Source organism: Physella acuta, unplaced genomic scaffold (assembly GCF_028476545.2).
Source record: "Physella acuta isolate Inbredline_101_S28 unplaced genomic scaffold, ASM2847654v3 ptg001441l, whole genome shotgun sequence".
In the NCBI taxonomy this organism is placed as follows: domain Eukaryota; kingdom Metazoa; phylum Mollusca; class Gastropoda; family Physidae; genus Physella; species Physella acuta.
The window spans coordinates 380,322-395,231 of NW_026732956.1; the positions used below are offsets into that span (position 1 = coordinate 380,322).

The 14,910-nt window shown below is 33.8% G+C and overlaps 2 protein-coding genes across 3 annotated transcripts in view; one reads left to right on the forward strand and one right to left on the reverse strand.

Annotated features, from left to right (window-relative positions):
• LOC131927810 (dynein axonemal heavy chain 3) overlaps nucleotides 1-4,029 on the reverse strand; it is a 43,274-nt gene extending 39,245 nt beyond the window's left edge. The window contains exons 1-7 of one of the 2 annotated variants that reach the window (XM_059283636.1): nucleotides 3,709-4,029; nucleotides 3,133-3,234; nucleotides 2,774-2,957; nucleotides 1,456-1,485; nucleotides 699-759; nucleotides 401-518; nucleotides 10-199 (exon numbers count right to left, since the gene is read on the reverse strand). In XM_059283636.1, coding sequence (XP_059139619.1) covers nucleotides 10-199; nucleotides 401-518; nucleotides 699-759; nucleotides 1,456-1,485; nucleotides 2,774-2,957; nucleotides 3,133-3,234; nucleotides 3,709-3,729 — 706 coding nt within the window. In that variant the 5' untranslated portion in view covers nucleotides 3,730-4,029. The remainder of the gene's footprint in view (nucleotides 1-9; nucleotides 200-400; nucleotides 519-698; nucleotides 760-1,455; nucleotides 1,486-2,773; nucleotides 2,958-3,132; nucleotides 3,235-3,708) is intronic. The other variant, XM_059283637.1, reaches the window with a different exon arrangement.
• Nucleotides 4,030-4,309: 280 nt separating this feature from the next.
• On the forward strand, nucleotides 4,310-14,904 carry LOC131927827 (F-box and WD repeat domain containing protein 10B). Its single transcript, XM_059283685.1, has 10 exons — nucleotides 4,310-4,423; nucleotides 5,162-5,831; nucleotides 6,467-6,924; nucleotides 7,447-7,682; nucleotides 10,028-10,231; nucleotides 10,447-10,568; nucleotides 11,100-11,248; nucleotides 11,399-11,541; nucleotides 11,657-11,815; nucleotides 12,312-14,904. Exons 2-10 carry the CDS (start codon nucleotides 5,198-5,200, stop codon nucleotides 13,945-13,947), a joined length of 3,741 nt encoding a protein of 1,246 aa, XP_059139668.1. The 5' UTR covers nucleotides 4,310-4,423; nucleotides 5,162-5,197; the 3' UTR covers nucleotides 13,948-14,904.
• The last annotated feature ends 6 nt before the right edge of the window (nucleotides 14,905-14,910 follow it).

The window sequence follows — 14,910 nt, forward strand, 5'->3', positions numbered from 1 at the left end:
TTTTTATACCTATACTTTTACGTGCACTCATTTCATAGTCATTAGCTATTTCCAGCCTTAGTTGCTGGCACATTGGTTGAAGGTGTTTGGCTAAGAGAAGATTTTGAGGAACCATTCTTTCAATATGTTTCAACTGCTGGCTTGGCTGTGGTGCCAGCATGTTTGGGGAGATTCCTTTGCGGATATAATAGTAGTAGCGCTGGATGGAATAAAATTTCTTTTTTATTATAGGCCGTGTGACTGAGAAAAAGATGGAGATGGCTACAGAAATAAAAATTAGAAATAAGTTTATTCAAGTCTTATGAGACAAGATTAAGGATTATAATTTAGATACACTAGAGTGTATATCTAAAGGTTTTAAGAAAAACAAGTTATAAAGAACTGGGGTAAAGTGACTAACTTCTAAGTCTCTTTGAGTTGGTTCTCTAGACCTTTTTATTTTCTCATTTTGTACTGCCATCATTACATCAATTTGTTCTGTTGGGGTTAAAGGTCGGCTGGGTGCTGTATTTTCTTGTCTGTAAAAATATTTGTATTGTTATTGACAAAAAAATTATTTTATTTTATTTTATATTATTTGGATGTTATAAGCTTACATGCTAAGATTAGTAGCAGAAGTGTTTTATATTAACACCTTCAGTACTATTGTTATAAGAAAATATTTCACAAACATGTCTAAAAAAAAACACTCAACTCACTCTTCAAACTTTTTAACTTTAGGTAAAGGATGCAGTTTTCTTGGACTGTTTAATCTTTCCACTAAAAAAAAAATGTAATATAATTCAAATGCAGGCAATCAACAACTTAAAAAACAATGAGGTTTTTATTCTGTACTTTCCAATATTTACAAATTACCAACAATTAATTTACATTTGCAGTAGAAACAATTACTTAATAAAACATGCAAATAAATATGCATAAGCTTTTCTGTCAGTCAAGACAGAAAAGGTCCTAGACTCATGCCATTTTGTAAGCAAATTCACTTTTAAAAATATTAAAATTAACAATGTTGACATAAAGTTTTAGTAATTATTCATAGTTTATTGTTAGAGTTACTATATAAAATAAATAGGGAAAAAAATTGTAAGTAGTTTCAAGCTATACATTAAATATACACTTCCAAGTCTTAAATATCACTACAGAAAGAAAACATTTTAATTTAGCAAAGACTAACAGAATATTAGTATCATTGGTATAGGGTAGATGCAGATGTGCTCAGGGATGTCCTACTCATAATTCTATTTTTAAAAGAGCATAACTACACAACTTATTATTTCCTTAATGTTAATGCATATTTTAATACTAAAAGATAATTTAATAAATGAAAAGCAAACTTAAATACCGGTAACTGACAATTTGTTATATACATGTTGAACAATAAAAATATATTTGTTAAATAATCCCTGAAACACATGTTAGTATTGTTATCACACCATAGAATGGTTTTTAACCTACCACTTTCAACAACAGGTAGATTTTCAAAGACTGAAAAATAAGATTAAACAGTTACCAGTATTTGATTTTTTTTTTAACCGCTGCTGTTTATTATGGGGATCCAAAATTAAGAATGATGAATACTATATAGCAGCATTTGAATGCATGTCATTAAAATTGACTAGAAGTATGTTATAATAAAGCTTTGTGTTTAGACTTTCAAACAAAACCTACAGTTAAGTAGTCAATTTGTAAAATATATTGTTTTGACACAGTTACATAACTAATATATAAGATTTGTTATAATAGTTATGTGATGAAATTTAAAGCATTTTATTGTATTTTTCTAGCATGTCTTAGTAACACAGGGTAATTTAGCTATTCTTGCAAAAGTTATTTCCCTTGAATGAAATTTTGGTATTTGGATTTCCAACTTTACATGCTTAAACCTTAGGTTGACTTACTTATAATACAACCTTAAGTTATTATTTGCATTTTTAGAATTATCAAATTGAAAAACAAATACATCAGTAGCCGTTGTAGATTGCAATATTTAATATTAGTAGACATACTGTATAAGATAGTGCAACAAATGCGTCTAAAATCGTCTTAGTTGTAAATTAATCATCTATTTAATTAAATATCTTTTTCATATTTTTCACCATCTCCTAAATGATTAATATAGAACAATTGTAGGCTGGAATCTATAACATTTATAACTTTTATTTTTCAAAAACAAAAAATCATTACATAATAACACAATATAGACATTTCACGATTATAACTAGACAGTCAAGCTTAAAACAGGTAAGTTCCATTCTGGAACTCACCCTGGGAGGTCTGCAGAGAGCCCAACAGCACAAGAACTGTTTTTTCTCCACTTTTTTCTGGCGGGGGGGGGGGGGGGGGGGTGCAGTTGAAATTTTCTGGGGAGAGGGGGGACTATGTCGTAAAGTATACTCATTGAATTAGCAATTATTTCAATAGAATGTGATTACGCTTGCAAACTGGAATTGAAGGAATTAGTACAAACTTTTGCGATAAAGGAGGCAAGTAAAATTTGATTTTGATGTCTACTTATAACGTGTATGCAATTGATAATAAATTAATAAGTCACTTTTAATGGTTTTCTTATACATATGTTTTAGTAATTAATTTGTATTAAAGTGGGCATTTTAATAAGTTTTGCCAAGGGCGCTAAATAGCCTGGCACCAGCACTGTCTACAACATACTTTATTTAACTATATTGAAAACTAGCTTTATGATATTTATGATAAAGCTGTAATTAAATTGTTCAAAGTAAAACTGCATTAATTATGTAATATAACAATGTATTACCCTTTGACCTTGTTCTGTACAACTTCGGCAAATCTTTCAATTTGAGATTGCTTGCAGTAGGTGTATACACATTTGCTATAGATTCACTTGGTGTTCTGTCATACTTTTGTTCTTTAAATGGTGCTGCTAGCGTCCAGGAGGTACTTTTCATTAGGGGAGGATGTTCACTGTTGCGTAGTACAATCTGTAATTTGTGTCACCAAAGTGTTAGAAATTGAAATATCCAAATTGTTTTAAGGTAAATTTCTTAACCTTGGTTCAAAAGTAGTAACCGTAGTTTAGTAATTCTGATTTCAGCTGAAGATGTGCATGATCATTAAGTAAACACATTTAAAAACAAATCAGAAATAAAAACTTACTTTGTACAAATCAGATGGTTCCCTACTCCCTTCTGCTGGCAATGGAGGGAGGCCTGGAAGCCCCCTAACTTTACTGCTGCTATACACAGGTGTTTCACACAACTAAGATATAAATTCAAATTTTCTTTGAGGTAAGAAATATATTATGAGAGAAGGGTGTTATTTATATACACAGACCATATTTTTTTTGTTATTGAATCATAATCATTATACTATTATTCTCAAAAAGGTTCTAGTTGTTGATTATCCAAACCATAACAAATGTTAAACAGGTCCTAGACCTAAATGAATTATTTTAAACTTTACTTTAGTTAGTGTAATATTATATAGGCCTACAGCTAATCATTAACCAGCCTAATCAACAGGCCTAATTACTAGTAATTATTAATTATAGTCCTAGATACTAGATAGGCCTATTTTACTACTTTGTGGAATTACTTAGAAAATTTAAAGTATTATTTAATTTATTTTCTCATTACTTGATTGATACTAAACACTAGGTTATTACTAGATCTATAATAATTATACTTATACTACTTATAGTACTAAGGTATATGATTAAAAATTAAAGCTTACCTTTGCTCTTTCTAGAGCCATTTTAGAAATAATTTACTGATGCTGATTCAACTAATAAAAAAAGTTTTAAAACACCAAAGTTGAACTGTGAGGTGACTGATTTTGGAAGTCACTCACAAAATTAAAATAATTTTATTTAGGGTAGATCTAGACTCTAGTAATTATTGTAAAAAACAATTAAACTGCAATTTTAATAAAACTGCAGTTCGATATAACTGATACAATCTAAAATACAATAGTAAACACGTTGTGCTTCTGCTGTTTGTTTTTCAGCAGATGCCTAGGCAAACATGATGTTTGCTCCTCCATTTTCAAGATCCAGTTGCTAAGCAAAATGACTCTTTAGCTCATGTCGCTACTTCCGGTTTCAAAAATAGTTATATTTTTAGATATCTAGAGACAGATCTAGATCTATATTTTAAATTTAGATCTAGATCTATAAATTTTTAAAATTTAATTAAAATTATTTCTGTTTTTAAAGATATATATCTAGTTTTATAATGCATTTTGTCATTATACATTGCATTTATTTAGTAGAATTAAAAAAAAAACTATATTAAAGGGAAGGTACTCTAATAATGTAAACACATGTTACCCTGGAGACAGTATACGAGAAAATGGATCTAAAATGACTGACGAGACCATACCGAGTATTTTGAGTATTTATGTAAGGTTAATAACAGCACAATCATACGATTCTCTTAATTTACACGCAGTGAGTCTAACTTTGCTATTTGCATATATTATATTATGTCATAATGACATATGTATACTAAGTTACTAAGTTAGGCCAATAGGTTTAGATTAGTTTAGAATTTAGATTTATTAGGAAAAATATTAGGGGCTTATTATTCCATTCCAAATTCCTGCTTTAAACTAAAGTATTTTTCTCAGAGATCCAGTGGGGAAAAAAAGCTCCTTCATTTTATTGCACTATTTATCTGTTATCTATAAAATCGACATCACTACATACTACTTACAATTGTACACAGCCTAAAACTAGATTAATTTTAAAAGTGGTGAGTTCATCCCTCCCCCTTCCTCAATGTGCATACTTCACCTACCCTCATGGGGAAAAAAAAACTAATTTCTTAATTTTTTTAAAAAATAGAGCATTTGTTGATTATATTCTACATATTAATTCAATTGTTCCCCTTTCATATAGGCAAATAAAACACAGACTGTCACAGGTTACCGTTAAATGTCTAGTTAATAACATGTTAGTACATACTAACTAGATCTAGATTGATTTAATTTAGCCCTTGCTGAAAACATTGTTTCTTTAAAGTAAAGTCAAAAACTAATGAATTAGCCAGTTTGATCAAGTGAATGGTTTTAACAATAAATAATCCGTAAAATATACAACAAGTAATTTGTTTTTCTGTTTTGTCATTATGCATACGCAATTATTAATTTGAATTAACCAACTTTATTTATTGACATTATTTTTCAGATGAAGGAAACGTTTTTTTGACCTACAAAGCTCAGAATGCCGGACATAATGATGACTATGGAGCCCAGTCCACCAATCCATCCAATTTCTCAGTCCCATAATTCATTTATATCACCTTCAACTGTGTTTTCTGAAATTATGAAACATCCTTCCTCTCAGAGTGAAGAGCAGGAATTTAATCTTGGCAAAGCGCTTGAACTCAGATGCATAAACATTTCCAAGTACACATCTTGTGGTGTGTGTGACACTTGCCTTTTAAACACTAAACTCAGGGAAATCAAAGAATGGTTTTTTAGATTTGGCGATCACTCTAAAAAAAGGTTCATGCTCGGATTGTTTAGAAGAATAAAAAGCACAGACCTGTTGAAAAACTTGGTCGTTCTACTACAACCAGTACTTAACAAAGATGGGATGTACGCTAGAGCGAGAACACAGCCTAGTTTAAAAACTGACTCGGCAACCGTGAGCTCTGACAGAGCCATCAATGCAAACAAAGTGGAGCAGCTGATGCTGGGTACCTGGGAGTGGTTCGCTCACACGACGTACTGGACCAAAATGAACTGCACACTCAACCTGCTCCAGCAGTGTGACGCTCATCTTTTACAGGAGTTGTACAAACAGGCTCGCACCATGCTGGCGTCTGAGCTGAAAGCTGCTGAATCACAAATAGGTAACTAATACTAATAGCTTGAACTATATATCAAATAAAAAAAAAGTAAAGTCCTTTTGAACCTGACAGTCCATGGGGCAGGTGAAGTTAAGTTCACCTGTTTCTGTAACCTCAGCTTATGAAGGGATAGTGTGGTCAGCACTATGGCTTTACTTTCCCTAATGTGAGGCAGGTACTCACCAGAGTTGGGTGAACTCAGGGACGTACAATGGATTTGAACCTGGGATTCAAACTTAAGAGTCTATACTCTACCATTCGACCATGCTGTCCTACACTATGTCATATTGACTGAATAAAAATACTATTTAAGAAACATGAGAAAGATTAATAATATTCCTTTAAACAAGTATTTGTTTAAAAAAGATTTCTTGACATTCTGTATTTGTTTAGTTACTTGTTGTTTTATTTATATTCAAGCTATTTTGTTTCCTCTACACCATAGCCAAATTAATTATTTATGCAATGTACAAACGGAACAGTAGCATAAAAAAAAACCTGATTAAGCCTAGATCTAGTAAAAATTAAAATAACTTCAATATATATGACAAAGCTAATTTATTAAAGATGCTTTTTGTTAAAGCCTTTAATTTTATAGCCCATAAAACAAGTATACAAAGTGCATCTTTTATTTGTAGATATAGACAACTATGAAGCCGCCTCAGTCATTTCAACAGAATATTCTCACCACACATCAGAACACCCAGAACTAGACCTTATGCTCATGTCACACTCTGGCTACTCAAATATTGTAGAGAACCCATTCACAGGGGAGATCATCCCTTATAAAGAAGACAAAAAGTATGCACACAGAAGCAGTGATAACCAATCAGTGTCTGGTGCATCCCTCAACAGTGTGGATCCTCTGCTCCTTGTCATACCCACCTCAGCTAAGGCTTATTCAGGTGTTTCCCAGCATAAAGACTTTATAAGGTGTTTACCAGTCCACTTGGCCAAGATGATTCTCAGTATGTTGGATATGGTTTCCCTCTACAATGCTCTCTGTGTCAGTCCAAACTGGCGAAAGTTGGCTGAGGAAGTCAAGGTGGAATTTGCCGTCAGTCAGCAACTTCGTGAGGAGGTGATGCTTATGCAGGTAAATTGTTATCTCCCTTGGTTTATTACCAAAGAAAAAAAATTTAGCTTAAAAGTGGGAAAAACTATAACAAATTTGAAATACTAAAAACAGGCAACATTCAACTGCATTTTTAAAAATGTTATACTTAACCTTATAAATAAGGACACATTTAGATAAAGGTTGGTGTGTTAAAGCTATTTAGTTTTACTGAAAAAATTGACAGCAAAATCACAACAAGAGAAATCATAGCATGTAAGTTGTCTGCTAGGCATTTGTCCAATGAACAGGCAAATGCAACATATCGGCCTACATTTTCTAAAAAACCTTGTGGTTTGTTACTAATGAAAGTGATTTATAGAACTTAAAAACAATATATTCCTTTCCTTATGAAAATGTCTGTATATTTACAGTATTAATAAATTTTAAAGTAATATATTATATTTTTTAAAATTTTGAATCAAAATTTTCATTTAATGCTTGTTTTTAAGGTAAATAAAAAAAAATAAATAAACATACTTGCTTCACTACATATTACCCAAGGGAGCAGCGGCACATGGAGCAAACCCTTTCTATGCTAAGGACATTGATGTCCTGGTCCCCAACCTTGACCCCAATACCCACGATGTCATCTACACCAATGGTAATGTAGTTGAGCCCACCTTCAAGAGTGAGATCAACTATGAGACGGCTTACAGCGGCATCAGCACAAACAAGGTCATCATGGAGGAGAGGAATGTGTACTGTGGAGCTTACAATGTCATGGTGGTTGTTGATGGGTCAGTACACTGTGCTCTATACTGTTTGAATCTGTTTGTTGATGGGTCAGTACACTGTCCTCTATATTGCTTGAATCTGTTTGTTTATGGGTTAGTACACTGTGCTCTATACTGCTTGAATCTGTTGATGGGTCAGTACTCTGTGCTCTATATTGCTTGAGTCTGTTTGTTGATGGGTCAGTACTCTGTGCTCTATACTGTTTGAATCTGTTTGTTGATGGGTCAGTACACTGTGCGCTAGACTGCTTGAATCTGTTGATGGGTCAGTACACTGTGCTCTATACTGTTTGAATCTGTTTGTTGATGGGTCAGTACTCTGTGCTCTATACTGCTTGAATCTGTTTGTTGATGGGTCAGTACACTGTGCTCTATACTGCTTGAATCTATTGATGGGTCAGTACACTGTGTTCTATACTGTTTGAATCTGTTTGTTGATGGGTCAGTACACTGTGCTCTATACTGTTTGAATCTGTTTGTTGATGGGTCAGTACACTGTGCTCTATACTGTTTGAATCTGTTTGTTGATGGGTCAGTACACTGTGCTCTATACTGTTTGAATCTGTTTGTTGATGGGTCAGTACACTGTGCTCTATACTGTTTGAATCTGTTTGTTGATGGGTCAGTACACTGTGCTCTATACTGTTTGAATTTGTTGATGGGTCAGTACACTGTGCTCTATACTGCTTGAATCTGTTTGTTGATGGGTCAGTACACTGTGCTCTATACTGTTTGAATTTGTTGATGGGTCAGTACACTGTGCTCTATACTGCTTGAATCTGTTTGTTGATGGGTCAGTACACTGTGCTCTATACTGTTTGAATCTGTTTGTTGATGGGTCAGTACACTGTGCTCTATACTGTTTGAATTTGTTGATGGGTCAGTACACTGTGCTCTATACTGCTTGAATCTGTTTGTTGATGGGTCAGTACACTGTGCTCTATACTGCTTGAATCTGTTTGTTGATGGGTCAGTACACTGTGCTCTATACTGTTTGAATCTGTTTGTTGATGGGTCAGTACACTGTGCTCTATACTGTTTGAATCTGTTTGTTGATGGGTCAGTACACTGTGTTCTATACTGTTTGAATTTGTTGATGGGTCAGTACACTGTGCTCTATACTGCTTGAATCTGTTTGTTGATGGGTCAGTACACTGTGCTCTATACTGCTTGAATCTATTGATGGGTCAGTACACTGTGTTCTATACTGTTTGAATCTGTTTGTTGATGGGTCAGTACACTGTGTTCTATACTGTTTGAATCTGTTTGTTGATGGGTCAGTACACTGTGCTCTATACTGTTTGAATCTGTTTGTTGATGGGTCAGTACACTGTGCTCTATACTGTTTGAATCTGTTTGTTGATGGGTCAGTACACTGTGTTCTATACTGCTTGAATCTGTTTGTTGATGGGTCAGTACACTGTGCTCTATACTGCTTGAATCTGTTTGTTGATGGGTCAGTACACTGTGCTCTATACTGCTTGAATCTGTTTGTTGATGGGTCAGTACACTGTGCTCTATACTGTTTGAATCTGTTTGTTGATGGGTCAGTACACTGTGCTCTATACTGTTTGAATCTGTTTGTTGATGGGTCAGTACACTGTGTTCTATACTGTTTGAATTTGTTGATGGGTCAGTACACTGTGCTCTATACTGCTTGAATCTGTTTGTTGATGGGTCAGTACACTGTGCTCTATACTGCTTGAATCTGTTGATGGGTCAGTACACTGTGCTCTATACTGCTTGAATCTGTTTGTTGATGGGTCAGTACACTGTGCTCTATACTGTTTGAATCTGTTTGTTGATGGGTCAGTACACTGTGCTCTATACTGCTTGAATCTGTTTGTTGATGGGTCAGTACACTGTGCTTTATACTGCTTGAATCTATTGATGGGTCAGTACACTGTGTTCTATACTGTTTGAATCTGTTTGTTGATGGGTCAGTACTCTGTGCTCTATACTGCTTGAATCTGTTTGTTGATGGGACAGTACACTGTGCTTGAATCTATTTTTAAAATACCATTTTATTTCAATGCCCTGCTAGGATAAATGTACAGAAATATTTTTAGTGTCTCAACAATAACTATTTTGATATTTTTTTTTCATTAAGGATTGATATAATAATTTATGGTCATTAAGATTTGTATCATTTCCTTATTTCTTTTTAGGTGAAGATGTAATGTTGCTTAATATTTAAATATTCTTAACTACATGAATAAAATTTTCACACAGCACATAATCTGATTAAAATAATTATTAAAAGTCTTGCTCTTAATTTTTTCTGTATATTCTATCAAACAATTCACATTGAATTTCCTGGTAAATTGATATTTCTATTGTTTAAATAGCGAAGACAAAGATCGAGTAATGCACACAGATGGGAGCAATTTCATAGCACTTGGCTCTAAAGACAGAAAAGTGCGCTTCATTGACTGTGAAACTGGTAAAGAAGTTGGTCCTTTGATCATTGGTCATGCTGGCTCTATCAGGTGTTGCTATTTATTGAAAGATAAAGGAAAAGTTCTCAGTGGCAGTTATGACACAAGTGTCAGGTATTTTTAAAGCATTGTATGATAAAACATTCAAATAATCAATACAAAATATTAATATATTAAAAAATAAAAATAATAGGCCTATAGAATAAGTTTGAACCATCAGGCCATGTAATCTTATATTATAATATTAGAAAGGTGTGTAGTAAAAGGACTAAACATGTATCAGTTCAAAAATTTGTTTTACTTAGTACAACATACATATGTTATCACAGATGCTGGTCTACAGAAACTGGACAGTGCCTCAAGATACTCAGAGGTCACCAAGACACAGTCATGGCCATTACTGTAAATGAAGATGTTGTAGCAACTGGCTCTAAAGATAATCTTTGTAAAAGTAAGTCTTTAAGTCTTTCCTATTAGTCTTTTTTGTTTACTTTATTTCATTAACTTTTAATTATATATATATATATATATATATATATATATATATATATATATATATATATATATATATATAAATATATAGATATATAAATATATAGATATATAGATATATATATATATAAATATATAGATAGATATATATATAAATATATAGATAGATATATATATAAATATATATATATATATATAAATATATATATAGATATATAGATATATATATATAAATAAATATATATATATATATATATATATATATATATATATATGTATATATATATATATATATATATATATATATATAGATATAGATAGATATATAGATATATATATAAATATATATATATATATATATATATATATATATATATATATATATATATATATATATATATATATATATATACATATATACATATATACACACACACACATGCATATATGTGCTAGGTTGCATATATATTCTATTAATTCTCCACCCTAGTTTGGAGTTTGGAAACTGGCAAATGCCAGAGAAATTTGAAGCATCGAGCTCCAGTGCTTGCCGTGGCCTTGTCTAAAGAGTTTTGTATAACAGGCTGCGAGGCTGGGAAAGTGAAAGTTTGGGAAGTTTCATCAGGGAATCTTGTCAAGGTAAACACAGTAACAAGCACACAGCAAAATGGAACAAAAATATGTTAACATTATGGCTAAACCATTAATATTTTTAGAAAGGAGGCTAAAACAAAAAATTAGTTATTGTTGTATACTACACTAGTAACCATGTATATCCTCGTTGTCCAGACTCTAACAGGCCATCATGGACCAGTCACTGCCATCAAGTTTGATCGCTGGCACATTGTGTCAGGGAGTAAGGACGGCTACGCCTTAGGTTGGAGTGCGTTAGGACAACATTCAAGATGTCTGTCAGCCCTAAGACACCCGAAGTAAATTTGCATAATACATCTTAATTAAAACAATTTTTTTTGTCTAATCATGTATTATCCTGCTGAAGTTTTATTAATATCAAAGCCTTAAGTGTGTACTTATCTCTCTGACCAGGAAAGTGCTGTGCCTGGAGTTTATCTACTTGCGTGTCATCACAGGCTCGGCAGATGGGAGGGTGAGGATATGGAATCTGATCACTGGTCAGTGCTGTCGTATTATGCGAGGAAATAGCCGAAGTGATCCTATTTTATCCATGGTTGCTTTAGGAAATAGGTAAGCGGCCTAATTTTTTTAACATTAAGTCAGACTTAACTTAAAAATGATAATATCTTCTCTATAAAGTGTTTGGTGTGTTGAGTGCTGTTGAGTTTCATTTCAAGAACTAATGGATCATGCATATATTATATAAGATAAGGGGGATGGAGTGGTTACATTGTGTTATATAGTGGGAGTGGCAGTATAGAGCAATGTAAAACTGCATTTGATTTTCTTCTAATACAAAATAAACTTTAAAATACCAATTTCGTAGTACAAAATAGTGTTATGGTTTGGGGGAGGGGGTTACTTAGAAAGGTGGAGGTCTAAAGATAGGTCAAATTGTTTAATGTTGAATATAGGGATGTGTTAAATATTGTCACATTTTTGTGTTACAGAATATGAGCACATCCTTAAGTAAATCTGGACTATACAATACTAAATAATACCAGATAAAATTAAAACTAGATAGTTAAACTGTGATTGTTCTAATTGAAAACCTTTAAACTTTTAGAATTACAGTAAACACGCTGAACAACCTGCTGGTGATGAACTTTGAACCAGTCAACTGGGACTACAGCCTCGAGACCGACCAGGTCCCATCTTTAGTGCAGTATGGATCATACAGTGATGCTCCTGTGAGATCACAACCATACTCGTACATACGAGCACAGAGGATGCGTAAAGCGGGCGCTGCTAATTTCAAAATAGTCCACCATGACGCCCCAGCGCCAGAGTCCAACACCAAGCAGGTGCTGTTGCAGCACCAGTACCGAGCCATGCAGCTTCCCCACAGTGCTAAAAGTCTGAGCTTTAAAAGTCTGGACAACGCCAGACGCGTGCAAAGCACCTTGGGGATGTACGATGCACTCCACTCTTCGTCTGAGATTTCTTTGGGTGAATACCAAAAACTCGAGAAGAGCAGCGCATCTGATCTGGGTGATGCCTTGGGTCAACATTCTACGACGAACCTGACTTCAAGCAGAACCAGAGGCAGGTCAGCCCCCTCGCAGTTTAGTGTCACTATCAAAGATAAACCCGTCGAGGAAGACGAGGCTGAACCAGTCCGCCTGACTAGGAGAATTTCGTGGGCATTTGAAAAACCCATCGTTCCAAAAGACAAAAACATCAGCCTGTCTGAAATGAAAGCTTTGCTACGCTCCCAGATCAGAATGAAGACAGAGAGTGTTGTCCCTCCTGATTTTATTTACCTAACCTTGAGCACTATTGAAAAATCTTTAGCCAAATCCGAGACCAACTTTAACACCAAATTTAACATGCAGGACCTGAAACCTCAAGGTGTCTCGGACACCAAGCGACCCAACTCCTCCCCCAGTCGCATTGACCCCAGGACCAAAGTTCCAGTTGAAGAACTAGGCTTGGAAATGTTCATTCACGATGACGCAAGTCAATCAGAATCATCAGACAGATGGTCCGTCAAAACAAAAGAGCTATCCAAACCAGCTGTAGCCAAAGCCAAGGAAAGCTTCGTCACAATAACTGCCGCCACTCCTGTCTCCCCCATGCATCATTCGAGTCTCCACCCCTCTAAAATAAAATCAACCGTCCCAAAAGGCTGGGTCATACGGCCCATCTCTGCTGGCCCCTTACAACCCGACGAGAAATCCCAAATCAAAGTAACCCCGCCATCACCCCGGCCAATAACTGCTCCAGTAAAAACTAACCACAGAATTTTAAAATCCATTCCACCAAACATTGCACCAGCACTTCCAGGGGTGGGCAAACTTTTCGTCAAATCCAAATCCCAACCAATTTTCTCATCTTCTAACATGGAAAGCAGCACTGTACCCATTCTGATGTACCCTAAAACAGTCAAGGACAAAGCTTCTGAACTTAAAGAGCTGAGAAAAAATCGACATGAACCTATAGAAAAAGGACCAGATGGTCGGCTTCTTGGACGTGTGAGTATTTATAACCCACCAATGAGAGACCATGTCAAATTTGAACTCCTGACACACCAACAGGAAGTGGAACAGATGGCTAAAATCCAGGAAGATCACACTAAACAGAGGAAAACTAAACTGAAGGAACTAGAGAAGAAGAAAAAAGCTGTTTGGGTAGCCATAGCAACAGGCAAATTAAATAAAGCTGACATAGAGGAAGAGTTTAAAGAGGTTTATCCATATTAGATTGTATGCTTGGTATAACAGCAATAATATCAGTATCCAAGACTTCAATCATCTAGTCTCTCGTTACACTTTCTCTTATGTAAATAGAAGAATGAGATTTTTTAAATGGCAAACATTTTTATAGGTATTGCACGAATATTTAGCAGTTTTTATTGCTTATTAGCAGTTTGTATTGCTTATGTAAAGATAAGCACTGTTGATTTCTCTTCATACACACCATTTACACAAAATAGAAAATACACAGAGGATTTAATCAATTAACCTATTAGGTATTTACATATTTATTTCACTTACAATTACTTATTTCATTTCTTCAAAACAGTCGGTGACTTTCAAATACAAAAGCTCTAACTTTTAAAAATCTAATATGCATGTATTTATCGTAATCAAATACTAAACCAAAGCATACCCTTCATTACCTACATATTAATATTTATGTAATTTTAAAACTATAATATATATTCTTTCATGGTTGTGCTTGTTGAATATGGTTATTATTTGCCAAATTATTGTTATTGTTGCTGTGATAAACACAAAGCTGCTTTCATTATTGTTGAAGAAGCACTTATGGATTATTTAAAAGTGGAGGAGTGATTACTTTTGTAAAAATTACTTAATAACTATATAGAACTAGTAACTACAATTTGTTTAAAATTGAGAGAAACAACCCAAGAATGCAACTGTAAAGTTATTTTAAAAGCCAAAACTATGATGATTTAAGTGCAAACGTTCTTGTACAAAGATAAAAACATAAAGCATAATCTACAATATTTAGTGGGATATGTAACTGAAGTGTCCACTGTCAAATAATCCATGTAATTTATAAGCATTAAATGTAAATATTCTGCTGTTGTTTTACACCATTATACAAAGATGCTTATTTCATTCTCTGTGGTGAGTTGATGTGTGATATGAATAAAGTTTTGGGAATTGGGAAATAAAGTATTTTTCAAATGATTTGTT

Coding starts and splice junctions, on each gene's coding strand:
- LOC131927827 (XM_059283685.1), top strand. CDS start 5,198: ATGCCGGACATAATGATGACTATGGAGCCCAGTCCACCAATCCATCCA. Junction 10,232..10,446: donor AGTTATGACACAAGTGTCAG/GTATTTTTAAAG, acceptor ATGTTATCACAG/ATGCTGGTCTACAGAAACTG. Junction 11,816..12,311: donor ATGGTTGCTTTAGGAAATAG/GTAAGCGGCCTA, acceptor TTAAACTTTTAG/AATTACAGTAAACACGCTGA.